Genomic DNA, 13464 nt, shown 5'->3' with positions numbered 1-13464 from the left:
TGGGTGACAGGTTTTCTTATTTGTGTGAAGAGTTTTGCAAAATTAGCCAATAGTTACAAAATATGTGCTTAAGCAATCAGAAAAAACTGTAAAAGATGCCTGAAACAAATTATTCTCAGGTCTTAGATGTGAAGATTTGCTGCTTTCCTTTAAATTATTGACTAGTTATCGCTTAGTGTTCATAAGACTTGATTAAAAACAGCAGGAAAAAGATGTAATGTAATGTTTTCAGTGACGCTGCGTGCAGATAAACAGAATCAACCTTTTGGGATTTCCTTACCTGAATGATTGAGCGTGCATCAAGACGTTGATTTATTTTTTCTTTTTACGTTTATTTATACGTTTTTTTTTTATCAGCTGTTTGATGAAAATCTAGTGGCTGTATGGTGAGTCAAAGGTACAGTTTTTCTCATGTTAAATTTGGAACTATTCAGAAAATCAAAAGCATATTGTGGGATAATCTCAGAGGCAATATGTCAGTAATTACAGGGTAATTGATTCAGGTCTTTCAGAAATATGGGGAAATTATAGTTATAGATATTACTCTTATAGTAATATCACTTCTACAGTAACAGTAAATGGCAAATCTTCCTCTTACTAGTAGAGTAGTTTTTTATTAAAAGAAATACACAAAATAAATTCAATAGACTGGCTTTTTTCCATAACGTTTTATCGATGTCTTAAACTATTTAGTTTGTATTTCGTGTATTTTCTAATGTTTTAATATCGCTTTCTTAATTTTTTCTAATTCCGATTTAGAACAATTAACGTATTAATATACTACAATAACGTTTATTGTTGTTGTTGAAAATAATCATCATTATTGAGTCCAGCTGTTTTGCTGTCATATAAAGGCTGCACTCCTCGACCTGCCAACGATCGCGAGATTGAGGCCACTGCGAGAAGAACGGGTCCAGGCAAGGCATAGCAATATTCATATTTAGCAGCACGAGCAGCAGCAACAATAATAACAAGCAGTTTGTCCGGTTATGTAGGCAGGAGGAGAGATGAAACGCATGGTGCCAGCTTCAGCCAAAGACACGGATGGAGACACGGGACTGTGATTTGCAGGTACACGAGACGCCGCGCGCTGTGCTCAGGAAACACTGATAGCTAGGTTTATTAATAGCTAGCTAGCTAGCTAGCTGGCTAACGGTTAGCTTAGCTCGCGGAATGTTTGGCTACAACTGCTGTGGGATGATTCAGTGTGTGGTCGTCCTCTCTCTGACCACTTAAACCAGCAACAGCTGACTGAACACAGGCGCGACTGAGGGGCAGGTGCGTGGGCACGTCGAGTCTGTGGGGCTAACGGTGGCCAGCTAACGTTGCACGTCTTTAGAGAAGCTGAATGAGCACACTGCTAGTTCATGTTAGCATGCTAACGAGCCACTTAACGCTGCTGTGAGACGCTCTGTTATCAATAATCTGTAATCAATAATCAGGTGCTGGGGGAAGTGTTCGTGTCTTTTTGTCATTAAGGTGAAAGGTAACAGCGGTCAAAATAAAATGATACTAAAAAACCGTTTTAATCATGTTTTTAGCAATAAAATGATCAATAAATCAGTTTTCGAGAACCCTGTGAGCAAACAATCTTTAATATACAAAAACTGGAACGTTTGGTCTCTGGACAGGAGTGTGCAAAAGTCTTACATCATCTTATGTCTTTATATATTGTAGGAAAAAAGGAAATGAATGTATGGTGCATTAAAACGTGTGCCAAGCATACATGGAAATGTAGTTAATAAGCCAAAAATGGGAGTGTAATTCTAGTGAGATTGAAAGTAAGTGTTTGGTGTGAGCGCCTTTATTCTTCAGCGTAGCCAGAAGTTTCTGTGAGGATCTTCAGGAATCGTTCTTCAGGCTTCTTGAAGGATAGTCAAAGCTCTTTTGGATGTTTCTGCCTCTTTGTTCTGTTCTTTGTCAGGATGATCCCGGACTGCTTCAGTAATGTTGATCCATGACTGATAATACTATTGCTCTCTTCAGGCCGTGTTTGGCATCTTTGTCAGGCTGAAATCATTTTTCCCCGATGGTTTTGCACAGTTGACCAGACTCTGATGGTGCTTTTCAAAGATCTCAAACACCACTGACTGAAATGCAAATGAGAGCCTCCACCGTGTTTTATATGTAATGTGGCATAGCTCAGCCTTAACTTCCCGCTTTCCCTTAAGAACTGATTCTGGACAGCCAGCCCTCTGAGGCTGCAGTGAACGTTAGACGGTCAGCTGAAGGTCCAAATGCAAAAACACAATCTTGTCTTTCAAATCGTGATATCTTCTGTACTTTAGATTCAGCCACTGAAATAAGAACAAATGTATTTTTGTGACAGGCAGCTGGTGACAAAGAGCCTAAAGATCGAACTTTTTTCCTATGTGTGGACACAGCACTGGTTCATCCCTTGAGTCAGGAGTCTTTTTATCTTTGAGTGATTAATAGGTCAAAGTTCAGAGTCTTAACAAAATCTCAGGTACAAGGACTGGACTGGAAATGAGTGAAATAAAAACTTTAAAAGACCTTCCGAAATCTGGAGGCTCCCAGTAAGCGAAATTTAAAGAAATGAGTGGCTTAAAACTTTATACCTGTACCTGTCGATACCGAATGCTTAAATGCCCTCAAACTTCAGAAACGGAAGATTTTTAGTTCAAAGTATGACACGTGCTTACGATGAGACATCTGTTGTCCAAAAGACTTCCTGTTACAGCAGCCAAAACATTAAACGCAGCCTATAATAAAATCACTTCAAATGGAAGTTAAATAAAAAATGTAACAAAACTGAATCATATTCAAGAATCTAAAATAAGAACCAAACTCAAACCCCCAAAATTCTTTGAGCAATATGAAGGAGCCACAACACGGATTCAACGATGACGCAAAGTTTTACACGACGAGTCTGAAGAAGGAAAAATTAAAAACTCTACGTTAGAAGGTAGACATGATCTAGAGAGGCGTCCAGTCCAACATGAAGCCACGATGAGTGAAATAACCGCTGGCGACATGGGCGGGTCATGAGTTGACCCTGCCTCAGCTTCCACTTGATTACCAATGTGCAGAATAGCACTGATGGGCATGACGCTGTGGTAAATCTGGCAGCTGAATCCTGCGACGTTTGTGAGCAAAAACGAAGCATGACTGAACCACTTCCTGTCTCAACGTCACCCTAATGTTAAATTTGCATCTGTGACAGTTATTTTAAAAAATTAACTAGGAAAGAAATCGCTCTTTCAAAATGATCAGATCAGTTTTATATTTTTATTAATCTGGATGTTGGGAAAATCACAGCAGGTATTACAAAAAGTGAAAGCTGAGCTCGCGATTCAGCGACGCCTCAAACGATTGTTGTCGTTTCTACGTGTTCTGATCCTAACGGCGCCACTGTTCACCTGATCGGCGCTTCATGTGTGGGTCTGTTTCCTATAAAAAAAATATTTGAATCACAAAGATTTTCAGACATTAAAGGCCGTCGTTGATCTCTGGCATGTTTGTCATGCTTCAACAGTTGCAGTGTGCAGACGCTGTTTCTGCTCGTGTCACTAACGTTTTTTCCCTTCTCTAGGATGTGGCGGCGCTCCTGTCATACAGACAGACATTGAAGAAGAGGCGGACCTTGTGAATCGTCTAACCTCAGACTGCACGTTTCCTGTGTGGGAGCCTCTTTGGTTTTTTCTGGCTGAAGTCTTTAGTCTCATAAATAATGTAGCAGAAGTTTGACCGCCTCTAAACGCCGTCGTTATCGTGGTTTGTTGTTTGTTCTTCTCCCTCGATGGGGCAGAGCTTCACCCTCGTTTGTAAATTGGTAGACTGATGTGGTGCAGGTGCCCCCCCCCCACACTGAAGTAATCTGACTGATCATTGAGCCCCTCGGCGCCTCACGCCTTTCAGGAGGATGAACGGCTCCCTTTTAACCCCACCCAGCCCTCGGGCGGCAAACTCCTCCCCTTTACCTCCATCTCCCTCCCCCTCTCCTTCCCCGCCCTCTCCTTCCCTGCTGCCCTTGTCCTCGCGCCCTCCCCCTCTCCCTCCGCTGATGAGCCCGCCATCCCAGGCCCATCCGTCCTCGCTGTCGGACACGCCCACGCCATCGCCCTCACCTTGCTTGAGCTGGACCGAATTCTGTGAGCTCCACGCCCGCGTCGCAGCCGGCGACTTTGCACGTCACTTCCGGGCGTTTCTCTTAGAGAACCCGCACTACTCCGCAGACTCTGCCGCTGCCTTCTGCCGCCGCTTCACCGACCGCTTCGTTCGCCATTTCCAGAGCGAGCTGGAGGGGGCTCTCCCGCCGAGCTGTTCCTCTGCACGGGATGAAATGGTGAGCTGGGCTCCCCAGTCAGACGCTACGTCTCTGGAAGAGGAGGCGGTCTCGCCGCTGTCCACGACTGGAGGGGCGGTCCCCCTGTGCCCTCCGACTAACACGACGAGGGGCACGAAGCCAGCGCCGGCACGTCTTGTGTTGGAGAACCGTGGCGGGGACAGGTTTCAGGATTCTTATGCCCACAGCCAAGTCATGCCTCCATCATCTTCGTCATCGTGCTGCTCTTCCGTAGGAGGGAACAACGGGAGGCGTGAGGAGAGTCGAAGCGTGGTGGCTCCAGGGAACGGCGACGCGCCTGTGGAGGAAGAGGAGGACAGCTGGCTCGGGGCGGCGTCCGTCGGCGAAGAGCTAGAAGAACGGGAAGCGGACTCGTCAGAGGTGGACAACGCAGACTCCTCCCACACTCCTCAGAATCCACCCTCCTCAGTCACTCCTCCGCCCGGCTCCAAGGTGAGCGGCACGCCTGGCTCCTCCAAAAACAAGCTGAAGAAGCGTTTCTCGCTGCGGAACGTGGGGCGCAGCGTGCGGGGCAGCGTGCGAGGCATCCTGCACTGGCGCAGCTCCTCCAGCGACGCCACGCAGGCGCAGCTGCCCTCCAGCTACAGCTACACCATGGGCGTGCAGGACACCTCTAAGAGGACCTCTGGCACTCAGCCTCCTACACCCACCTCCTCCATGCCTGTTTCTCTGTCCATGCCCCTCTCGCTTCCTCATTCCTCCTCCTCCTCACTGCCCCCTTCGTCATCGAGCAGCGCCACCTCCCTGTCGTTGTCAGAAGCCGCTCGGGATCGGCGGCGGAGCAACGGCGAAGGAAGCGAGAAGGAGAAGTGGAGCCATCGTCTGGAGAAGCTCAGATTGTCACGATCCCCTCCTCCCATCCTCACCTCGACCGCCTCCAGCTCGCACTCTGCAACGCTGCCTCCGAGCAGCGCCGCCGCCATGGGTCCTCCGAGGAAGGTGGGCCGGCTGGTACGGGAGGGCGGGGTGAGCGTCAGCTCATCCAGTGACGAGTGGAGCGGCAGCCACGGCTTCTCCGGCTTCTCCTTCGGTCTGCTGCATCACAGTACGGACAACAATCCTGCCTCAGCGCAGTCTCCTGGAGCACAGCCGCCACCGGTGCAGTCTCTCGCCAGCGGGGGGAACGTGCCCTGGAGGGGAGGACGCTGGCACAAATGTCGGCTGGTCCTCCGAGAGCGGGACAGAGAAGGTGGCGAGCGTGGAGAGGAGTACTACCTGGAATTCTTCATCCCACCCAAAGTGAGTTCTGAGTAAACCTTTTAACTTGTGTTGTTGCTCAAAACAGGTCAAAGAGAAACGACTCGAATTTTTATTTCCTGACTCGATGAACATCTGCAGCAGAATCATTAAAAACGATATTGCAGAAAAGTAGCTTAAAAATCACACAAGCTCAAACATCAGTATGAAAAGTGGTGGCGGTGTCTAAATACTGTTTTTATTTGGTCTTCTGAAGCTTTGAGGGTCACAGGAGCCTTTAAAAAGTCCACAAAGGGGACAAAGCTTCACTTCCTGCCATCAACCCTACAACAGCTAAATGTGTTGAGCCGTCAGTCGATTGGTTCATTAGTCAGGCATATGAAGCTGTCAGCAGAATAACTTGTAGCTCAGCCTGTCCTGGTTGTTACTGGTCAGGAGTGGTAGGACTGCCAGTGTCACCATCACCCACACTTCTCCAGCTGCCTGAACACGACCTTTGACCTGCTGCTAAATTGTGTGGCTGTATAACTAAACGGCAAACCTTTTGTCTCAGTCATCGAAGCCTCGGCTGACTGTGCCCTGCTGCTCCATCGTGGATGTGAGGAGCACCACGGCGCTCGAGGTCCCCGACAAGGAGAACACCTTCCTGCTGCAGGTAACCACGCCGTCAACCATCGGCTCTGATTCTTATGTCTACACAAACAATCACATGCCGGCCGCTCAGTGCGTGTATGCAATGTGCAGAATGTAGTCTGTGAAAGCTGAAGGCGTACCACGTGAACACAGGCCGCTTCATTGTTTTAGCCGCAGGAACTAAACCAGCAGGAAGAATGTGACAATCCAGAGACGTGCGAGCGAAAGCAGGTCAGAAGAATCTGGCGTCTTTATTTTTGTGGAGCATAAATGTGGTGAAGCTGAGCATTGATGGACTCAAAGCAGCATCAGTGCACAGTGGGGGGTTTCCACTGTGCAAGTAATCTGTTGGGAATGAGGGGGAGGGGCCTAAACTGATATTAGGAATCGAAACGGTGGCGTTTTCATACATGAAGGTTTCACTGAAACATGAAGCGTGTTCTCTTTCTGCTCTCAGCTGGACGGGATGACGCAGTACGTGATCGAGACGCGAGACGCCGTTCAGATGAGGGCGTGGCTCAGTGACATCAGGAACGGCATCTGTCTCAGGTGAGCAAACACAAAGCAGCAGTGGCATGCTGCCTGACCAGCTCCATATGTGGTTGTGGGTGTGGCTATAACCACGTTCTCCCTCCCACAGTGAACAGGAAGATGTCGAGGGTGTGTGCGGGGGGCTGTTGGACATCAGCGGGACGCCTGAGATCGGTGACCGTCTTTCACAAGGTGAGCATGGAGTGTGAGTTTACTGAACATGGACCCCCTGATGTGGGCGGAGCTTCTGTTCATGTACATCTAACACACACTGCATAAAAGCGTTTGACAATCTCCGCTCGTTTCTTCACATCAGTGTGTTATGGTGGGATCGGAGGCTCCTCGCCTCTGATGGATCCTCTCCCGCCCGAGCTGCCACCTCGAGCGCCTCTCGATGAACCAGATGGCCGGATTCACGGAGGGGGCGGGGCTAGTCTCGGCACACCGTTTGCCGAGACGCCAGACGCCACAGGTGAGTCTGACCCAGAGATTTGTTTTGTTTTTTTTCAAAAATATTTCTGTGACACCTGAAGAATCCTGATGCATCTGCACATGTATGATCCACATCCAGCTTGAGCCTCTGCTGTTTCAGGTGGCGTGCTGTAGGTGTGTAATGTGGTCACGTGTACAACATGTAATGATGTCAGACATGCATCAGAATATCTGCACAAACAGTTGAATCAGCTTTGCTAAATGTGGAGTAGATTCTTGTCTCTGTAGAGATGTGATGGCGGTATATCGATGCTGTGATGTCACAGCGTGATGACCTTACTAGCTTTAAAGGTTTACACAAACCTTTCCTCCACTCAGGGTCTTTCCTCTTCTCTGACGTGACGCCGGTTGAGGCGGTGGAGCACCCGCTCAGCGAGTGTCAGTGGTTCCACGGCACGCTGTCCCGCCTCAAAGCCGCTCAGCTAGTGCTGGCTGGAGGCCCGGCGAGCCACGGCGTCTTCCTGGTCCGTCAAAGCGAGACGCGGCGCGGAGAATACGTCCTCACCTTCAACTTCCAGGGAAAAGCCAAGGTGAGACGAGAGCATCCCGGCAGATATTAGTCTGATTACAAAGAGGATCTCATGTCCGTCCTGTTTGACAAACTGGTTCACGTTTGGGTGACGTGATGATGTGTACGCTTTAAACGTGTCGTTGCCTTCTTCCCCGCAGCACCTCCGCCTCTCGCTGAATGAGGACGGTCAGTGTAGAGTGCAGCACCTGTGGTTCCAGTCCATCTTCGACATGCTCGAGCACTTCCGCGTGCACCCGATCCCCCTGGAGTCCGGCGGCGCCTCCGACGTCACGCTCATCAGCTTCGTGGGAGCTACCGCCATTCGGCAGCCAGGTACGAGTGAGAGCACCAGGTGTTCCCGGCGACTAATTAATGACAAATCAGATGAGACTTAAAGGAATGAGTTTGAATCTCTGATCATGTAACAACTGTTATGACATCACTGATGCTGTCTCACCATTTTCAGAAATCATTATTTGTTGGGATTCTTGGAATTTCCATTTAAAATTAAACTGGATGAAAAGTGATTTTAAAAGAGCTCTGAGGAGGCAAGGGGTTGCAAAGCAACTTGCAGATGTGCAGCTGCTGGAAAAGTAGGCGCTGTGTCTCCTGTGGTCAGCCTTGCCGTCGCTTAGCAACAGTGTTAAGTTGCATCGGGTTGAAACTGCTCAGTCAGGTGTGCAGACACCTGCAGAGCCCGGCGGTCACCTGTAAGGTGTAACCCAGCTGGAAGCAAACCTGTTTAACGTGTTCGTCTGTGGATTTTACACAAACCCCGCATGACCTGCCCGCGTCACGTTAGTAATGCCACCAACACGTCATGTGTTCCCTCCTTCCTGCAGACTACTTCCTGTTCTGTTCATGTGTAATCATCATTTATCGTCATGTCTGCTGGGATGTTTATTATACCGATGTTGATGTCCTGCCAGTAAAGTCTCCAGATTACATATTTTAAAAGTTGTTGTTTAACTGCTAAATTTAAAACGTCCTGATGGCTGTGACCTCGGCTGTGACCTCGGCTGTGACCTCGGCCTGGCAGCATGAAGTCTCACCTGCTGAAAATAAGATCCTGGCGTTTTATTCTCAGCTAAAAATGTTTTAACGACAGCACGAGTGTGACGGGGAAACGCCGTCCGATCCAGAATCAGAGCCTGAAAACATTGTTTGGGTGGTTTGATCGAACGGGAGTGCCGTCACACCTGTGAGGAGAAACTCCGCCCACCTCCACCCCTGCTCCATCTGTCCTGTGTTACTGCACCCATCGCTGTTCTGACCTCTCTGTTGTTGTCTTGTATCCGTTGGCTCGCCCCTTGCAGGCCGGGACAGGGCGGGCAGTCGGCCTACAGCCTGTGATGTCATCACCACGCGCCATCCTGACTCTCCATCAACCCCCATCTCTGACTGTGTGTAAGTGAGACCGGACTCGGCTGAGAGAGAGAGCGAGGAAGTGAATGAACAAATGATGTGTTTGGGTTTTAGTTTGGCTCTGGTCATGTGACACTCCACAGCCAATCAGGAGAGTTCGGTGGCCTGAATAAATGGCAGCTGTACTGGGGGAGGGGAGGGGATTTTTAGGATAACTGCCCAAAATTTAAAAGAAAACTTTGAATATTTTGCGGGACAAATCTGAGTTTAGAAGAAAACAGGTGAGTTTCAGAGCGAACAATGTTTATAAAGCCCGGCCTGACGGAGTGGATGAGCAGTCATGTGACCTGTTAGCACGAGTAGTGACGTCAGCGTGGCTGAAGCAGATAAGGTTATCCTGGTTATGTTCAACTTTAGTTTCAGACCCGTGTGTGTGTGTGTGTGTGTGTGTGTGTGTGTGTGTGACCTTGAATTGGACTGCCTCCATGACTCCCATGGACTTGACGACCGCTGACTCCTCCCACCTAACCAGCCACTCACTGTCGTCTCTCTTTGTCTCCCACCTCTCATCTTCCTCTCCTCCGACTGTTTCACTTTCGGCCTCATTTCCTCCTCTTCCTCCCCCCTCCTCCTCTTCTGCCTTTATTTACACTCTTCTCCCTCTCTTACCCCCTTCCCCTTTTCTTCCTTTTCTCCTCCTCTCCTCTGTCCTTGCAGACTTGACCAGCAGACCCCGTAGCCCTCCTCAGCCTCCTCCCCTGCCGCCGGGCCGCCCCCCGCCCCCGACTCCGCCCCAGGAGAGAGGAAATGAAATGGAGGTTGGAGCAGCAGCAGCGGTGTCGGCAGTGACAGTCACAACCACAGGAGGAAGCGGAGGAAGTGGAGGCGGCGTGGAGGACTGGGAGGAGAGGGACAGGGACACGCCTCTCCGCCAACTAGAAGCTGCAGACGGAGAAGAGAGGGAGGGAGCGAGGGTGCCCCGAGCCATCGATAACCAGTACTCCTTCTTCTGATGGAGGAGGAGGCGTATGTGTGTTTGAGTGTGTGTGAAAGTTGGATTGGATGAGGCGGCGTACATCATAGCCATTCATAACCAGTATTTTAATTTTGTTAGCGAGGAGGAGGGGAGGAGTAAAAGTACTAACACTATGTGAGAGAGAGACGTAGAGGCGGGTGAGCGCAGCTTTGACACTAACGAGCGGTACATTTCTTTATAGCCAGATAAGCTTTGTTTTGTTTTGCCGGTACGCCTCGCAGCAGGCTCAGCCCTGTGACGCCGGCAGACCCGACGATACCTCACAGCGGTCCTGTCAGGACGGCACACGCTAGCCAGAGGCCAAACATGCTACAGATATTCCTGCTTTGGCAGCCAGACCCGAAACATCGCGGCGCCGCAGCAAACCGAAAGCGCCGGAAATGTTGACTAAAAATGTCGTTTTGAAGCCGCGCTCGGCCAGGTAGCAGTTTATGAACCCCCACACTAACATTTAAACTCCGCCCACACATGTGACTGCTTGTATTAATACTACAGATGATGTTAACACTAAAGCCACTATTTACGTTCACTGCTTCACTTTCACAGGTCTTAGTTTAAATGGTGGAATCACGTTTTTCCGAACCTTCGTCCCAAACAGTCTGTTTTTAGCGTCGTCAGGACGCCGAGGTGCACGTTGTCGTTTCACTGTGGCGCTCTCACTGAGCTGACGGTACGTTCAGCTGCTGCTATTATTTATTCTAGAAACGCCTTTAAAGCAACACGATGGTGACGTCTGCACCGGGATGTTTGTTGGTCGGTGGTGATCGGATCCAAGGAAAAACACTGACTGAATGTGAGGCGCCGCAGGCTGACGCCTTCATGAGACTTACTGTCATTAGTTCTTGAAGTCTGAGCATGTTTTGGGTTCGTTTTATTTTCACTTTTGGACACAAATCGGTGCGTTAACTTTTTTATTATATTAAACGTCGTTATTGCCAGTGTGAGACTGTAACGATACTCGCTGCTGTTGGACTGAGTCTGCCAATCATCACCTTCATCACGGGGGGGCGGGGGCAATGTTCGGTGAGCTGCTCGTCACTTCCTTTAAAATGTCACGTGTAAGTTTAGTTTGGCCTGTGGTGTCGGCATCATTCTTAGTGGACTCGTGAGCATTGAAATGGCTTTGTTTTAATTTAGCTTAAAGTCCGACTTTCTTGACTCGTACGTCTTTAAAAAAACGTTGCTCGGTCTTAAACGGACATTTTTAAGTGGAGTCTGAGTTTGTCAGCATTAAAACATCAGATGTCATCAGTGGCGTTTGGTGCGGCTCCTCAGATTTTTGTTTTTCAAATTTAAATGCAGTTTTTGAGAATTTGAATAAAATTTTAATAAAGCCATAAATTGGCACATTTACAAAATTTAATAAAATTTTATTTATATAGCACCAAATCACAACAGTCGCCTCACCGCACTTTATATTGTGATGCATTCATGAGGTGACGAATAAAAATCGTAGCGTTTTCCTGCAGCGTCCGTCACGGCTGTTTTAAATTCTTAAACGTGTCCCAGGCCTGTGCAGCTCAAACTCCACGTGGAGCCCGCTGTGACTCTAAGTGGGCGGGGTCAGTGAGACGCTGTGTAAGAAAGTGTAACCATGTTTAGAAACCCCTGACATGTTAATGTAAGGAAAAGCGCACATTCAGCAGCGTGTCTGTTTTTCTACATGTTACACTGATGTTGGCGTGCACGTGACGACGCTGATGTCGTCGTTTCTGTAGCAGTTACTGAAGACGCGCAGCTGTTCTCATTTCAGTTTCACGTAGTTTGGTGCGACGTGATTGGCCGCGGTCATTATCAGCAGGAGAAGCTGTAAAACTAAAATCTACACCACCCTCCACCTTCTCCAAAAGCATCCAGTGGGCCAGATATGACTGCTGGGCCAATCCTGGCCCCCAGGCCTTATGTTTGACACCCCTGATTTAGAGTGATATTTAATTTAAAAAAAAAAAAATAAAAATTTTCTCACTAGTGACCATTCAGGCCTCCTAGAATGTTTTAACTTTCGTAAATAACGACGTGCAGTGACATCATGTGCACCCCCATCGTGCTGCGCGATCAGTCGCACCTTTGGGACGTACGTCCTGAGCAGTAAAGTTTATTTTCTTTTAAAGAGTTTGGTTTGGCGCCGCCTGAGAGGAGGCGGGTCGGGTCTGGATCAGGCAGGAAACATTTACCTCAGTCACTCAGCAGCATCACTCGGTGTAAATGTCTCTCTCTCTTTCTCTCGCTTTTTCTCTCCGACGCTCAAAAAGCATCTGATCTCAGAGCTGATGGTTCAGCACCAATAAGATGGAAATAATAAAACTCTGAGGGTCAGAGTGATAGTATTACATTTGTCTTTGTTTCGTACGCTTCATGTTACACTTGTTCCGACTCATCTTGTGATTCAGTTCAGATGTTTGTGCCTTTTTACGTTTGGGGATAAAAAGAAGGAATGATGACGATATAGGACTCGTTGTGCAGGTGACGGGATCCCTCGCCCTTTTCAGCCTCGCCCCCCCCTCCTCTGCCTCGTCCTGCATCATTAAAATTATAGCAGCAAATGTCGATGAAATACTTTTTCTCCTTGTGCCTTTCTGTGTCGTCTCATCACCTCTGCCTGCATCTGTCGCTCAGTTCATTTACTCATGTCATAGCCCACCCAGTCTCGCTCTGCTTTCCTTTGCTCATGTACTCGTCTGATCATCATCGCCATCATGTTCTGTGTCCTTTTCTCAGTTTCAGAACTCTTTGTGCCTTTCTCTGTCTCTTTCTCTCTTTGCTGGGACCGTGTGTTTGAAGCCGGACGGCAGCGTCTGTCTGGCCTGTGTGGTTAGTTTCAGGTACTACATTGAATTTAATGATATAATATAAATATAGTGAAACGTACTGCTGTGTCTGGTCTTTTTTTTTTAAAAAACCTTTCCTGGGGTGTTATTGTAGACGTTGATCAAATATGAGTCGGGTTCATCCAACCTTAAAAAGCTGACAAAAATAATTGGTCTGAAATTTTCTTAAGTTGCTCCACAGCAGATTTAAGACCAGATGATCAAAATCCCATCAGTATATTTAATCATGTAAATCAGTGTTTTACTGATTTAATCTCACTTGTTTTTTTTATTACCGGTACATTTAATTGTAGAATGTAGTTGCAGTGGCTGACACCAGGGGGCGCTACACTTATTGTGCATTGTGCAACCATTAGATAAATGTGGATGTTCTGGTTTTAGCATCACCCAGACTAAGATACCGGCTAATTAACACTTTCATGCATTATGACAATCTGGATTGGTTTTTAAGTATTTTTATTCATATTTAGGAATGAAAAAGATTTCTAAACTTTTTTTTCATTTCATTTTTGTTTAAACATGTGCTTTTCAAAGACTTTTACAT

The 13464-nt window shown here is 47.9% G+C and overlaps 1 protein-coding gene across 1 annotated transcript; it reads left to right on the top strand.

Moving 5' to 3' along the window:
- The first annotated feature begins 887 nt into the window (after positions 1 to 887).
- sh2b1 (SH2B adaptor protein 1) lies at positions 888 to 12031 on the top strand. Its single transcript, XM_005747708.2, has 9 exons — positions 888 to 1071; positions 3554 to 5566; positions 6078 to 6179; positions 6615 to 6706; positions 6798 to 6880; positions 7005 to 7160; positions 7499 to 7710; positions 7850 to 8024; positions 9774 to 12031. Exons 2-9 carry the CDS (start codon positions 3884 to 3886, stop codon positions 10067 to 10069), a joined length of 2799 nt encoding a protein of 932 aa, XP_005747765.1. The 5' UTR covers positions 888 to 1071; positions 3554 to 3883; the 3' UTR covers positions 10070 to 12031.
- Positions 12032 to 13464: the final 1433 nt, after the last annotated feature.

This window comes from Pundamilia nyererei, unplaced genomic scaffold (genome assembly GCF_000239375.1).
Source record: "Pundamilia nyererei isolate P.nyererei 1_Seehausen unplaced genomic scaffold, PunNye1.0 scaffold00202, whole genome shotgun sequence".
NCBI lineage: Eukaryota > Metazoa > Chordata > Actinopteri > Cichliformes > Cichlidae > Pundamilia > Pundamilia nyererei.
This window is presented reverse-complemented; position numbering and strand designations above follow the sequence as displayed.